Source organism: Dendrobium catenatum, unplaced genomic scaffold (assembly GCF_001605985.2).
Source record: "Dendrobium catenatum unplaced genomic scaffold, ASM160598v2 fragScaff_scaffold_54, whole genome shotgun sequence".
Lineage (NCBI taxonomy): Eukaryota > Viridiplantae > Streptophyta > Magnoliopsida > Asparagales > Orchidaceae > Dendrobium > Dendrobium catenatum.
In genome coordinates this window covers 2,224,373-2,237,941 of record NW_021318516.1, presented here as the reverse complement: position 1 = coordinate 2,237,941, position 13,569 = coordinate 2,224,373, and the positions used below count along the sequence as shown (strand labels likewise).

The 13,569-nt window shown below is 36.0% G+C and overlaps 1 protein-coding gene across 6 annotated transcripts; it reads left to right on the top strand.

Moving 5' to 3' along the window:
- The first annotated feature begins 1,233 nt into the window (after nucleotides 1–1,233).
- Nucleotides 1,234–8,705, top strand: LOC110108661 (alpha-ketoglutarate-dependent dioxygenase alkB homolog 6). 6 transcript variants are annotated; one of them, XM_020839398.2, is made up of 8 exons: nucleotides 1,546–1,570; nucleotides 1,643–1,703; nucleotides 1,797–1,835; nucleotides 6,431–6,532; nucleotides 6,955–7,067; nucleotides 7,742–8,012; nucleotides 8,099–8,145; nucleotides 8,279–8,705. In XM_020839398.2, the coding sequence occupies exons 5-8, from the start codon at nucleotides 7,065–7,067 to the stop codon at nucleotides 8,438–8,440; spliced, it is 483 nt and encodes a 160-aa protein (XP_020695057.1). In that variant the 5' UTR covers nucleotides 1,546–1,570; nucleotides 1,643–1,703; nucleotides 1,797–1,835; nucleotides 6,431–6,532; nucleotides 6,955–7,064; the 3' UTR covers nucleotides 8,441–8,705. The 6 variants fall into 6 exon arrangements, with proteins under 6 accessions (XP_020695056.1, XP_020695055.1, XP_020695057.1 ...); XM_020839397.2 differs by lacking the exon at nucleotides 6,431–6,532 and having other exon boundaries at nucleotides 1,234–1,570; nucleotides 7,751–8,012; XM_020839396.2 differs by lacking the exon at nucleotides 6,431–6,532 and having other exon boundaries at nucleotides 1,237–1,570.
- Nucleotides 8,706–13,569: the final 4,864 nt, after the last annotated feature.

The window sequence follows — 13,569 nt, the reverse complement described above, 5'->3', positions numbered from 1 at the left end:
AAATATACAAATAACGAGATAAATATAAATGAAAAAAAAAAAGTTTTAAGATTGTCTAATAAAGGACTTTTCTATATTCTAAATCATTGCATGGTGTTAAAACCTTCTAAAAATTTTAGGGAAAAATGACCGATTGTAACTTCCTTACTATTGAAAAAAAAAATTGACTAGACTAAATCTTATAAAATTTTTACATAAAAATCTTGTTTACTCCTTTCTTTTCATTTATATGATATGTATGTATCATTATTCAATGCTAAGATAATAAATTCCTTCTCTCTATCAACTCAACTACTAGTATGCAATAATCATTATCAAACTTTTTTTAATCCAAACTTTCTAAATTTCATATAGATCTATTATTTTGAATATTAGAGACCAATTCTAACTTCTTATTAACATTTTATTTATTTATTTTTATTTTAGATAATCTAGCATAAATATTAGCTAGCTCTAAGTGAAATAAAGATATTAGTAAGAAATACAATTTATATATTCTTTACTTGAAAGATATCATCAAATCAACATTGAGTACATTTTGGATCAAATCCACTTTGGTCAATCAATCTTATGACTCTTTAAATTGGATTCAAAATAAAATTGATTATCCAGAGATTGGATCAATTCTGTTTTTTAAGTTTGAAATAATTTCTTAGATGAAGATATGAAGAGAGAGAGGTATAAATCAAGCAAGGCTTGAAAAAAAGGAGAGCAAAAAAGGTGAGTTTGGAATCACGAGTGTGGATGGGAGCCTCCTCCACATTAGAAATTATTACATGCGAATGCCCGAAGTAGAGCTGCGTCCGAACTCCAATGAAAATATGAAGTGTGGACTAGTGTATTATTATGTATTACTATGTATTAATATGTATTTAACTATATACTGATATGTATAGCAAGTACACAACAAAACACATCTAATACACATCAATACACAATAAAATATTATTGTATATTGATGTGTATTACTGTGTACTTACTAACACACAACTAAATACATATTAATACCTAGTAATGCGTAATAATACTTACTCAACGCGTAGCTAATAAGTTCGATGTCCGCGCGTAATAATTTCTCCCTTAATATTATTGTCACCGAGTTTCACATTAATCACTAACTGCCAAATTTTTGATAATTCACTCATCATCATCATCATACTTATGGCAAAGGCATTGACAATGATAAAATGGTTTGTATTGTGGGAGTTTGAGAGAGAAACAAAGAAGAGAGAGAGAGAGATAAAAAGAGTCCCCAATGAATTAGGGCTTTGGGTTAACATTTGTTCCAACACGACTGATTCCTGCTACCTGAACAACCGGAATCAAGAGCCAAATCAAACTTTTAGCATTTCAGGATCGAATCTGAACCTTCACCCATTTAAGAATAATAGAATAAGAAATCTTTAGCCAATTTATTAAAGACCCTTTGTGTCAACCCTAATAGCCGGCTTGTGAAAGCATGGAACAGCGATATAGTCCAGTTGAGGACTACGTTGTGGGCTCGCTGCCAACGATAATCTATATTCCCAATTTCATAACTGAAGCTGAACAATCCGAGCTTCTTCACCATGTATGTTTTTCCTATTTCTTATCGATTTGGTTTATGGATGTCTTTTAAAAGTTATGCCGATTGGTTCTCCAGATTTATGAAGTTTCCGCCACAAGATGGAAGAATCTGAAGAAACGCAGACTGCAGAACTGGGGTGCGAGCTCATCTTCTTTCATGTTCTTGTTTCTGAATTTGAATTGTTGTCATTGAAATAAAAGGTGAGATCTTTATCGTCTTATTTTGGCAGGAGGGGTGGTACACGAGAAGGGACTTTTGCCACAAGAATGTGAGTCGAGCTGATTTTGTTCCTTTCCCCATCATATATATACTTCATATATGACTTTAATTTTTGGCGTAATTTCCGATTGCTAAGGTTCCTTCTTATGGCTATTGTTCTGTTGTGTGGAAATAAAGTATGTACACCAGGTGTTTGTGAAATTGTACATTAGGTTCTCACACCAAACATTTTGGCATTGGGTCCACGGCATGCTGATGAATCCACAAGCTTTAATATGATACATCAGGTGCATGGGGGATGGATGATTGTTGAATGTCTTATCATGCAAGTGCTGATTCTTTTTTATTTTTGGTTGGGAAAACAGTCCAATATATCTTAAATATGAAAGTTATAAATTGTTATTTTAGACACGAGCATTTAGATACCATATGAAGTTTGAGATATGAACCACAAGATTTCAAAAAGGATAACACAGTATGAGCCCATATAATTGCCATGACAAAGCAATTTGCTGCATTGGTAGAAATTCATTTCTTTCCAAAGAAATTTTCTGAGAATAATTAGCTGCATTGTCTTGCAAAAGATGGGATAGAAAAGAAGTGCACCAGCTAAAAGTTATCTTTTATCAACTGCAGACACTTTATGGTGAACAAGTGTTGAAATGCATAGATAGTGAAGTGGATAAATCACAGAAATGAGAAGCAAAGAGATGAAGGGATTTCTGTAACAGTAAACATATTTTCATATATCAGTTTAGTTACTATCCTTTGAGAGATATATAGAAGTGTACGAGAAAAGTTGGTTGGAGAATTCTGGGTGGAAAGAGGTTTGGTAAGTATGTTGTTCGCTGATCTACCGAGTTGATATGAAGCATTGCAATTTCATTTGACTTGACATGTTGATTTATAAAATGATAGTCGATTTCTATGTGTTTAGTCATGACATGGAAGACCAGATTATGTGCAAGTAACATTGCTGATGTATTGTCATGGTAGAGATTGTTTTCAATTGTTTGTGAACTTGGAATTCCCCCAGCAGACGTCGAAGCCAGATGACATCTGATGTTGCAGAGGCTAGAGCTAGGTATTCTGCTTCAGAGTATGATTTTGCTATGGTGACCTGCTTTTTGACGCTCCAAGAGATTAGGTTGTTACCTAGAAAGGTGCAGAATCCAACAGTAGATATTCTATCGGATGTATCAGCCGCCTAGTCCACATCAGAATACGTGTGGAGTTGAAGATCACTAGAGAAAATGGAAAGATCATATTTAATTGTGCCATGAATGTACCAGAATAAGCCTCTTGAGGGATTGATAGTGTTGATTTGTTGGATTGTGCATATGTTGGCATATCTGATTTGTGGCAAACGCAATGTCTGGTCTTGTAATGGTGAGATACTGTAAGGAGCCTGCTAGACGATGGTATAGAGTTGGATCGCTGAATGGATGATCAGCTTGCTAGCATTGAGATGGCTTGAGGGACATTGGTGTGAGAGATGGTTTGCATGTTGCGAAGCTGGATGAGTTGAGCAGGTCATGAGAATACTGTGTTTGATTTAAGAAATAGCCTTGTGGAGTGTGACAAACCTTGAAATAGAAAAAACTGGACCGAGGTCTTTGAGCGAGAAGATTGTTTGGAGCTTGAAGATGAGCTGTTGGATTGTTGTTTGATGATTTCTAGTGATTAGAAGGTCACCCACATACATTATTAGGTACATTTGAATGTTTGTATTTGAAACGTTAAGTAAAGAGGGATCAGATTTGCTGAAATTGAAGCCAAAGTTGAGAAGAAATGAGGTGAATTTGGTAAACCGTTGTCTTGGAGCTTGTTTAAGACTGTACATGGCTTTATGTAGCTTACAGGCATGATTGAGAAGTTGATAGGAAACACTTGAAGATCTCAAGTAATTCCTATCAATCTTTAGAAAACAGCGAAAATCTTCCACAAAAATCCACACAAAAATAGGAAAATAGTAGATATTTTGTATTATTTGATGAAATATAAACGAAAAATAGCATGATACAGTTGATCCTCAATTCAAGAGGAGGATTGATCTCTCCCAAATTCTCTAGACGCCGCCAGAGCCCAAAGGAAACTTAAACCTAAGAGATATCAAATTTCAGCTAAATTCAAGACGCTCTAACCCTAGTTAAACAAATTTTTTAATGCATACAATTCAAAAGAAAATATCTAAACAGTCCCTACATTCAATTTCCCTACTAAACTTCCTTCTAAATCCTTCCTAAATGGCCCTGTAGAAAGAGGGAGGTCGGATCCCGTGTACTGGAGGCGGAAGAGTTCCGCCTCTTATCTTTGTGAGCTGGTCCCGTATGGACCAGTCTAACAATACTCCCCTCTCAAAGACCCACTTTGTCCGCAAGGTGGAAAGATGACACCCTCCTCCATTCCTTCTTCATCACAAATGGTGAGAACCTAAAGAGTTCGGTCCTTATACCAGTGCTCTGGCGTATATCTCTCGTCACATTTGAAACAGAGCCCCTTCGCCCTTTTCTCCTGTAATTCTGTCTCTGTGAGCTTCTTGAAGTTGTCACCAGGTCTTCCTCCTGCAGCATTTTCCTTCAAAGTCCCCCGAAGAGTATCCGATGTTGGCTCCTTGGATTTTAATAAGGTGGTGGTCATCCTGTACAGGCCTCCTGAGCTGCTGCCTTCTGTCTCTCTCTCCAGCTGCCTCTGATCTTCTACCAATTGAGCTAGCTCCATGGACTTTCCCAAGTCACAAGGCCTCATTACTCTAACCTCTACCCGGATCTCTGGTGTCAATTCCTTCATGAAGTTTTCCTCTAGCATTGTCTCAAAAAAAGGCGGTCCAATTGGCTAGCAAGGTACTCGAACCTCTCTCGATACTCTATCATTGAACCATCCTGCGTCAAGGCAAATAACTGCTCGTAGAAGTCTCCTCCCCTTCCGGTTCATAAACGTTCTATCAAACAATCCTTGAATTCCCTCCAACTCCATTTGGGTCGTCATATGTCCCTCCATTGGTACCAAGCCAAAGCTTTCCCTTCCAAACATAGGCTTGCTGCCGTCAATCTCTCCTCCTCCATCAACCCATTGATGGTGAAATATCTTTCAACTTTGTAGATCCACCCGTGCGCATCTTCCCCCTCAAAGATTGACATCTTCAATTTGGATGTGATGTAGTTCATTCTTGAGCCAAATGACTCGAGATCTATTGGTGGGTTGAAGTCATATTTCCAGGGTACTCCGGATTTTGTGAGCAGTTGTGAGGTTAATAATGTGTGACAGAATCGAAGGAGATATGGTGGAGAATAATGCTGAGACCAGATTCTGGTTGATAAGTTGCTAGAGATGGTAATCAGAGTTGGTAGAGGTTTCACTGGTGGAGGAAGATATCAATAATTCAGGAGGACAAATCTGTTTGCCAGTTAAGTACCCTTCAAATCCAGTTGTAGAGAACTTTTTGTAGATTTGAAGTATCCAAATTGAGTGGTTATCATTGTTAAGCTGAAGATTAACAAAGAGCTTAAGATTTGACATGAGAAATTTGAGTGGAGAGAGTGGTGAAATCTGCCATGGAAGAAGAAAGTGACGAGGTTGGGGGAGCACTTGAGGAAGAAACTTGATCTGCCATTGAAGACGAAAAACTAAAGCAGCAATGATGCTTTAAAGCTCTGATACCATGTAGAAATGCATAGATAGTGAAGTGGATAAATCACAGAAACGAGAAGCAACGAGATGAATTGGTTTCTGTAACAATAAACATTTTTTCATATATCGGTGTAGTTACAATCCTTTGAGAGATAGATAGAAGTGTAGGAGACAAGTTTGTTGGAGATTTCTGAGCTTCAATTAGGAGCATGTCGCAAGTGCAGAGAGTGGAGCAGTGGCAGAATGCAGAGATGGTGGAGGTCGGTGGTCCACAGTATGGCTTGCATATCATGTGTGCTAACAAGGAGCACCCCAAAGGTTTTGGTATGACTTGCCTTTATTTTGGAATTATTTCTTAACCAACCAAATGGCCAGAGGATTTATAAAATTCTTTTAGCAAACGAATGCTTTGTTCGTGAGGTTGATCTGAATTGAAAGATTGAATCTAGGATTGTAGGGGTTTTGATGATTCTTCTGAGAATGATTGAACTTGAAAATGATGGCTCCCATTGATTTAGAAAATCCATTTTCAGCATTCGCATCAATGTCTAGCTCTATTAGGTTTGTAAATCTGAAGCTTAGATTTTTATTATCATAAGATTTGCTCATTATGCTTTTCAATGGTTTGCTGCAATTACTTCTGGCATGACAATGATAGGAGTATATGGTTGAACTAGGCAATTTGGCAGATCAAGTTCGCCTATTCATGCATCTCTCTTTATTTTATACTGTAGTATTATATATATGAAATTTAATGGTCTTATTGCCAAAATTACGTAGAAAAAGAGGTAAGCAATCTATTTAATTTATTTGGGGTACTTAGGCTTGCTTTTGCTATTATATCAAATAAAATCAGATACACTCGCATAGATTTTTAATTTGCTCCATATATCAGCTCATCTATTCATAGTCATAGAGAAGATGCGCATGCAAAAGAGGGATTTTCTATGAACATTTTCGCATCAAATTTATATGCTTTCTAAAAAGCTAACAGAAAAGTTGCACAATATGCAGCCTAAGTTTTGATGAATTGGTGCTGAAAGGAGAGGTAATTGGTGGCAATGCCGACAAGTTGAAGGGTAAAAGGAAAGCTATTGGGAAATGTTGGGTGATTAGGTACTTTCTTATGAATAAACTGGCAATACACAGTTAGAATATTCAGGAAGATTAACATTGTGTAATTATATTGCTCAGTTGAAGTGGGTTGGTGATGTCACAGCTTCAGAGGGAATCGAAGAGTCAATTACAACTACTAAAATTATTATTTATAAGACCGATGCTGATGCATCAAATCTTTGACTTGTATAGCTAATAATTCATAGGGCATTCAATTGGGATCCCACTTGCCAAAAGAATCAGTTGAAAGAGTTTATCTTTTTATATGATAGATTAAATTAAAATCGATTCAGGAATGAAATCTGAATGTTGTAAGCCATAATGATTTTTATTCTGATGCTTAAATATTTAAGGTGCTTCAGATTTTGATTAATATAATAATAATGGTGCTTTTCTCTGCATATTTCTTTTTGGTTTTGCAGTGCCTCCTTGGCTTGTAAAGATTACTAAGAGAATTTGTGATTATACATCATTATTCCCATCATCTATCAACCATGTTCTTATAAATGAATATTTGCCCGATCAGGGCATAATGGTCAGTATTTGAAGTGTTTGTAAAATCTCAGTGTCCACTCTTGTGAAACCTCTTACGAAAATGAATCTAAATTCTTAAATATCGAGACACATTTTAATGTATTGGTGGGAGACTTGGAGTTTTATTAGAAACTCCTAAGTTAAGAGTGCTTGTATGGGATCACTCTTGGGATGTGTGACCTTCTGGGAAATTACATTAACAAGACAAAACCATGAGGCCATTTAAGCCTAAGCAGACAATATCTTATTGGTTAAGAGTTTAGACTGTTACAAATATTATCAGAAAATATGTCTACCAGAAGATAGGAACTCTCTACCGTTAGAATCCTATCTGCCTGATGGATGATTCTGAGCTAAGGAAACTGACGAGGTGTCAGTTATCTTTTATCTTAAGTGGGCAAGATCGTGAAACCCCTTAAGAAAATAAAGCTAAACTCTTAAATATTGATGCTGGTATAATGGTTGAAATTTTATTAGAAACTCTAAAGTTAAGTGTGCTTGTATGGAGTACTCCTAGGATGGAGACCTCCTCACAAATTGCACTAATAAGACAAAATTATGAAGCTTTAGGGTTAAGCGGATAATATCTTGATGGTTAAGAGTTTAGGCTGTTAGAACTTTTTTGTGATATCCAACAGCACTAATATTTTTTTGCTGAAATGTCTACATTTGTAGCCACACCAGGATGGTCCAGCCTACTTTCCTGTCGTTTCAATCTTGTCCCTTCAAGCACCTGTTGTGATTGATTTCACTCCACACCCAAAATGGAGAGAATGTAGTGAGAGGGAGAGATTAAGTAGTGAAGGTCTAAGTACCTCAGGACAAACATCCGAAGTTGCTATGGATGGATTTTTGAATGAGTCCTCATTCAGTTTGAAAGATGATCAATGCTCTCTACTGTTGATGCCATGCAGCCTATTGGTATTCAAAGACCAGGCTTACTCAGGTGAGTAGTGTTGTTCCTCGATTGCCTTTTGAACTTTTTGCTGGATTCCTTAATTATATTAACTTCTTTAGTGTTCATTATTACAGATTACCTTCACGGCATACAGGATTCCACTGTGCACAGTCTAGACAATGTAATAATTCACTCCCAAATGTTGTAGATTAAGAAAGATATAGCTCTTTTTTTTTTTTTTTTGACTTATTCGGTTTTTTTGTTTTTCCCTTGTTTTCCTCTTTATTTTTTTCTCTTATTTTCATTTGCTGCAGGTTATAAATGTTTCTGAGTGCATGAAATTAGAAGAGTGGAAGGAAAGCCATCTTACAACTAATGGAAAAACGCAAGAACATTGCTTTAACCGAACTTCCACAAGGGTTTCGTTGACATGCCGCCTGGTGCCGAAAGTTCGCAAGAATATGTTCAAGTTCTGATATCTTCATTAAAACATTTTGACGTAGGTTTGTGGCATCACCCGAATGGCCCTTTTGGTTAAATATACAACTCATTTGTTCGAGGAGCATATAGGTGAATTTATTTTTCTTCTATTTTTCTTACTTTTAACTGTAATAAGGTCAGTTCATCATTGAGGTCCAAACTGGTATGTCTGATTTTCGTGTGAATCATTCGGTCCTGAGAATCATATACAACTCTAATACTCTATTGATGTTTTAAGACTTCTGATTGAAGCTTTGCTTAGATAGAATTGAAGGAAATGAACTTAAAAATAGGGAAGTTGCAGCTTCAGTAGGAATGTGTAGCCATCGACTGCAAATTTTCAACCCTTTTCTTGTCATGCAGATGCCCACGTTCAAATTATAAGAAATTATTCTGTGCGGAGACCGGACGCAGAACGCCGTCTGGAGACCAACCAGAATGCACCATGTCAGCAGTATCGAGCCGCAATTCCGAGCGAATGGGTGATGTGTCATATTCTGGTTGGTCTCCAGACGCCGTTCAGCGTCGGCACAAAATAATTAATCTCAAGTTAGAGCATTTAAAGCAAGTTGGACAATGATTCCTGGGGGAGCTGAGGTTGCAACTATTGATGCTACTGCCTCATCTATAGTCATTTCAATGCAGTGAGCCTTGCTTTTTAGGCTAAGAAGCTATTTGAACATTCTTCATGATAACTGGAATGTGACGCTTAAAATTGGCGTAATGTAAACTTATCGAAATGCAGTTCATTGATAAAAGTTTTGCTAGTAGTTAATGTCAAGAAACCATAATAGTGCTTTTCTCATTTTAGTTTTTTCTTCTTTTCCCTGTAAATGGATTGTTTTCTCAATTTTCAATTGAATAAATATGTAAAAATCCAATCTTAGGGTGGGATTGGGTTAGCTTTTTTGTTGATTTAATTTAATTATTAGTTAATTATCGTGAAAAGGTTGGAGTAGCTCCAGTTAGGGGTGTAAACGAGTCGAGTCGAGTCGAGTTTTGGCCCTTATTGAGCTCGGCTCGTTAGATAGAAAGCGAGCTCGAACTCGAGCTCGAGCTCGAGTCGAGCTCGACAGTCGAGCTCGTAGATGGTTTGGTCACATTAAATGGAGGCCTTCCGATGACCTGATTAGTAAAATAGAGGTATTAGATTTGACTTAATGTTAAGAAAGGAAGAGGTAGATCTAAAAATACTTGATTATAAAATATTAGAAATGATCTTTCTTTATTAGATTTAAATGAGAATTTCACTTTAACAGGACACAATGACGAAAAAGGATTCATGTAGCCGACCCCACTTAGTGGGAAAAAGCTTGATGTTATTGTTGTTGTATTAGTTCATTACTGTTACACTTTTGTTTGGTTATAATATTCTTGTTATTTTTCAAAAAATTTGGTTGTAGAAAGATGCTTCTGTTAGAATATGATAACTATAAAAGTCATGCTACTATAAAAAAAAATTGTAATGGTAGTAGTAGAGGAATTGTGGTGATGTTTTTGGGTCTTAGTGATATCTAGAAGATTATGCAGCATCAGAAGGAATATTAGGAATGTATTACTAGGATTTGAATAGTTCAATTTTCAATATGCTTCGATTCCAGTGAAATAGCATGATTAAAACACAAACAGCGATGCAGGCAGAGGAGGAATACAGGACATCCATCAATCGTTTCATCGACATTGTAGGCAGCCGTAACCCACCTGAAAATATTATGTAGTGTTGAATTTGGTGGTTTTGTTTTGCCCAGACTGCCCAGTCTTCTGTTTGGATAAGGCCACTTTGTTTTATCCCTATTGAAGGTGATGGCGGATGGCTACCAAGGAAAGGAAAGCAGAGATGATAAAACTCAGTAGAAAGATGTAATTATGTAATTCATGCCAATCAATTATTATAGTGAAACAGTGCTCGGTTAGTATTAATGCAAAGATGAAGAAAAGATTACTGTTATAAGAACATAAGTTGTTACATAACTGCGGCTAAGTTGACATGGAAAGTTTTTACCTAACAGTTTAGATGGACTATAGGAGGAAGTGGTTACTGTTAGATAGAATTGCACAAGTGACATGATTATTTGAGATGGTGCTCCAGGTAGTGGCCAATATGGTTGGTGGTTATTCTTATTTAAGAGCCTGTCATCTCCCCTTAAGTTGTCAATTCATTCCTTAATGGTCAACTTGTTTCTTAAGGTCGTGAAGTAACTCGTAATACTTTCAGTGAACACATAAACAGTTTGATCTTGGGTTGCTATATGATGAATAAGGACATCATGTGATTTGATGTAATTACGTATGAAGTGATTGTCGATTTCAATGTTTTTGAATTTTGCACGAAACACCGAATTATGTGTGAGAGTGAGAGCGGTGTTATTGTTGAAGCTAAGTATAGTATGTTGATTAGTGGAGATGTGAAAATACTTGGAGGGAAGATCACTTCTTGGTTGTTATAAGAATAGCTATAGAAAGAAGAGAGGGATAATGGAGATGGAGAGGAAGAGAGCTTACAAATCTTTATTGATTTGTTCTGTCGGGATGACACCTTACATCAACCTATGAACTATATATGGACATTGACACTGATATGGTGTCTTGCAGAACAATTCTAACAAAAAACTAGACCAATATTAGCAGGAGACATGGAATTCTGTTAAGTAGATGATGTAATCTTATGTGTTTGTGGCAATCGTAGCGAGGGCTGGTTCTTCTACTTCTGGGAAGGACCTACCCATATTTGTTTCTTTCTTGACATATAAGAGGATTTATGTGTTGACTAGGAAGGCATAATAACTGTATCCAAGTAATCATTTTGGAAGCTATAAATGAATATTGAGCATATTGACAAATGCAATTGACAACAAAGGATATGTCAGATCTTGTTATTATTTGGTGTTATAATGAGCCAGCTAAGTGATGATACAGGGTGGCATCCAAAAATATTATTGTAGGAATGTTGGTGCTAGGCGAGATAGGATCATTGATATATTTGCAATTGTTTATCCTTGCTCTATTGAGTACTTCAATAAAATATTCTGCCAGACTTGAATCGTATCTAATTAATGTTTGATGGACTTAAATATTAAATAAATAGGAAATGGAATCAAGATTTTTTCATATTTAATGTTTTTGGAGATTGTTGAGGAGTTTGTGGATGGTGGATGAGTTATTTACGTAAGCAATATGTCACCTTTGGTGGTGGTCTCTTGCTCGGTTGGATGGCTGGTCGTTTGGGTTGGCTACTTCGCGTATATCTTCACCAAATTGGATGGTCTGAGCTTAGCTTTGGAATTGATTCTACCTTGTATTCTCTTTTGTTTTGCTGTCATTTTGCTACATTGCTTCCTGTACTCCTTTTTTGGTTTTAATAATTTTTTTTCATTTTTTTTTATATATATATATGAGCGGTTGTTGCTTAGATAAGTAGGGATATGTCAATCTTATATAAAATCCAAGATAATGTAGGTGGGACCAGAGAACTAGCAAACCATTGACATGTAACTTGTTTTATGTCACAAATGGCTTTCTTAAGAAGGTATACATAAGATTAGCTCATATGAATATTTATTGTAATTTTTGTGTAGTAGGTCATCATAATTGAGCCAACTGTAAGTAGAACATGAATAGTAGACATTTTAATGATGGGGTTGATAGTTTACTGGTAATATATCACATGTTCTTACTTGTAGTCTTGAGCAACCATCCTAGCTTTGCACCTTGACATTGTTTTAATATCTCGGGAGTTATAGGGTCATTGATAATATATTTGGGGTCAAGAGGAGACCCAACAGCAGTGATAATATCTACTTTGGACTTAATATTGGAGAGTTATAGGGTCAATATTTTATCCTATATAGTTATATGGTTAAGTTCATTGTTCAATTGAAAATTGTGTGAGTGATTTTTGGATTGAATTCTTGATTCAATTGTTGTCCAAATCTTAATACAGGAATCTTGGGTGTGAACATAAGGTAGTAGAGACAATGAAATAATGGAATATAGAGCAATTGTGAGGTTTTGATCAATGAGCATCTAGATATTGAAATGAGGTTGGGAGTGATGGTGTCTTCCTCAGTGATGAGTTGTTTGCTCCATTTTGGAGTGGAGGAATCATTATATCATCAAAATCATTTACTTTGAATAATTTGTAGAATTGAGAACGCCATATGGGATGGTTGTCAATGGTTAGTTGTAGATTGATAAAATTCGTGATGTCAGACATAAAAAACATGCTATGATATCATTATATAGTTCGATAGTAATAAAAATAGAGAAAATAAAACTCAAGAGGAAGAAGCAACGATGTAATTCATTTCAATCTACCATTACAATGAAATTGCTCAGTATTAATACAAAGACGAGTAAAAGATCATTATCAGAAGGATAGAGGTTGTTGCATAATTGTAGCTAGGGATTGGATGGGAAGTTTTGATCCAAAGATTGAGATGGAGTAGAGGAGGAATTGGCTACTAATAAATACAATTCCACATTGAACATGATCATATGAGATGGAATTCAAGGAAGTGGATACTATGATGAGTGCTTATCTTGATGATGAAGTGGCAATATATCAGATAAAGAGGAAGAGAGCTCACAAATCTTTATTTATTTGTTCTATCGGGATGACACATTACATCAACCTATGAATTATATATAGACATGGACATTGGTGTGGTGTCTTGCAGAACAACTCGAACCTAAAACTCGACTAAATATTAACATGAGACATGTAATTCTATAAGTAGATGAAGTAATCTTATGTGTTTGTGGCAGCTGTAGCGAGGGCTCGAACTTCTACCTCTGTGAAGGACCTAACAATATTTTTTTGTTTCTTGGCATATAAGGGGATTTATGTGTTGCCTAGGAAGACATAATAATTATATCCGAGGAATCATTTTGGAAGCTATAAATTAATATTGAACATATTGGCAAATGCAATTGACAGCAAAGGATATGTCAGGTCTTGTTATTATTTGGTGTTATAGTGAGTCAGCTAAGTGATGATACAGGGTGGGATCTAAAAATATTATTGTAGGAATGTCGGTGCTAGGCAAGATAGGATTATTGATATATTTGCAATTGTTTATCCCTGCCCTATGAGTGCTTCAATAAAATATTTTTCCAGACTTGAATC

What these genes read in the sequence shown, in the direction of transcription:
- LOC110108661 (XM_020839396.2), top strand. Translation starts at nt 1,460, where the DNA reads ATGGAACAGCGATATAGTCCAGTTGAGGACTACGTTGTGGGCTCGCTG. An exon ending in GGGACTTTTGCCACAAGAAT is followed by an intron (nt 1,836 to 6,954) that starts GTGAGTCGAGCT and finishes TTGGTTTTGCAG; the next exon opens with TGCCTCCTTGGCTTGTAAAG. An exon ending in CTGTGCACAGTCTAGACAAT is followed by an intron (nt 8,146 to 8,278) that starts GTAATAATTCAC and finishes CATTTGCTGCAG; the next exon opens with GTTATAAATGTTTCTGAGTG.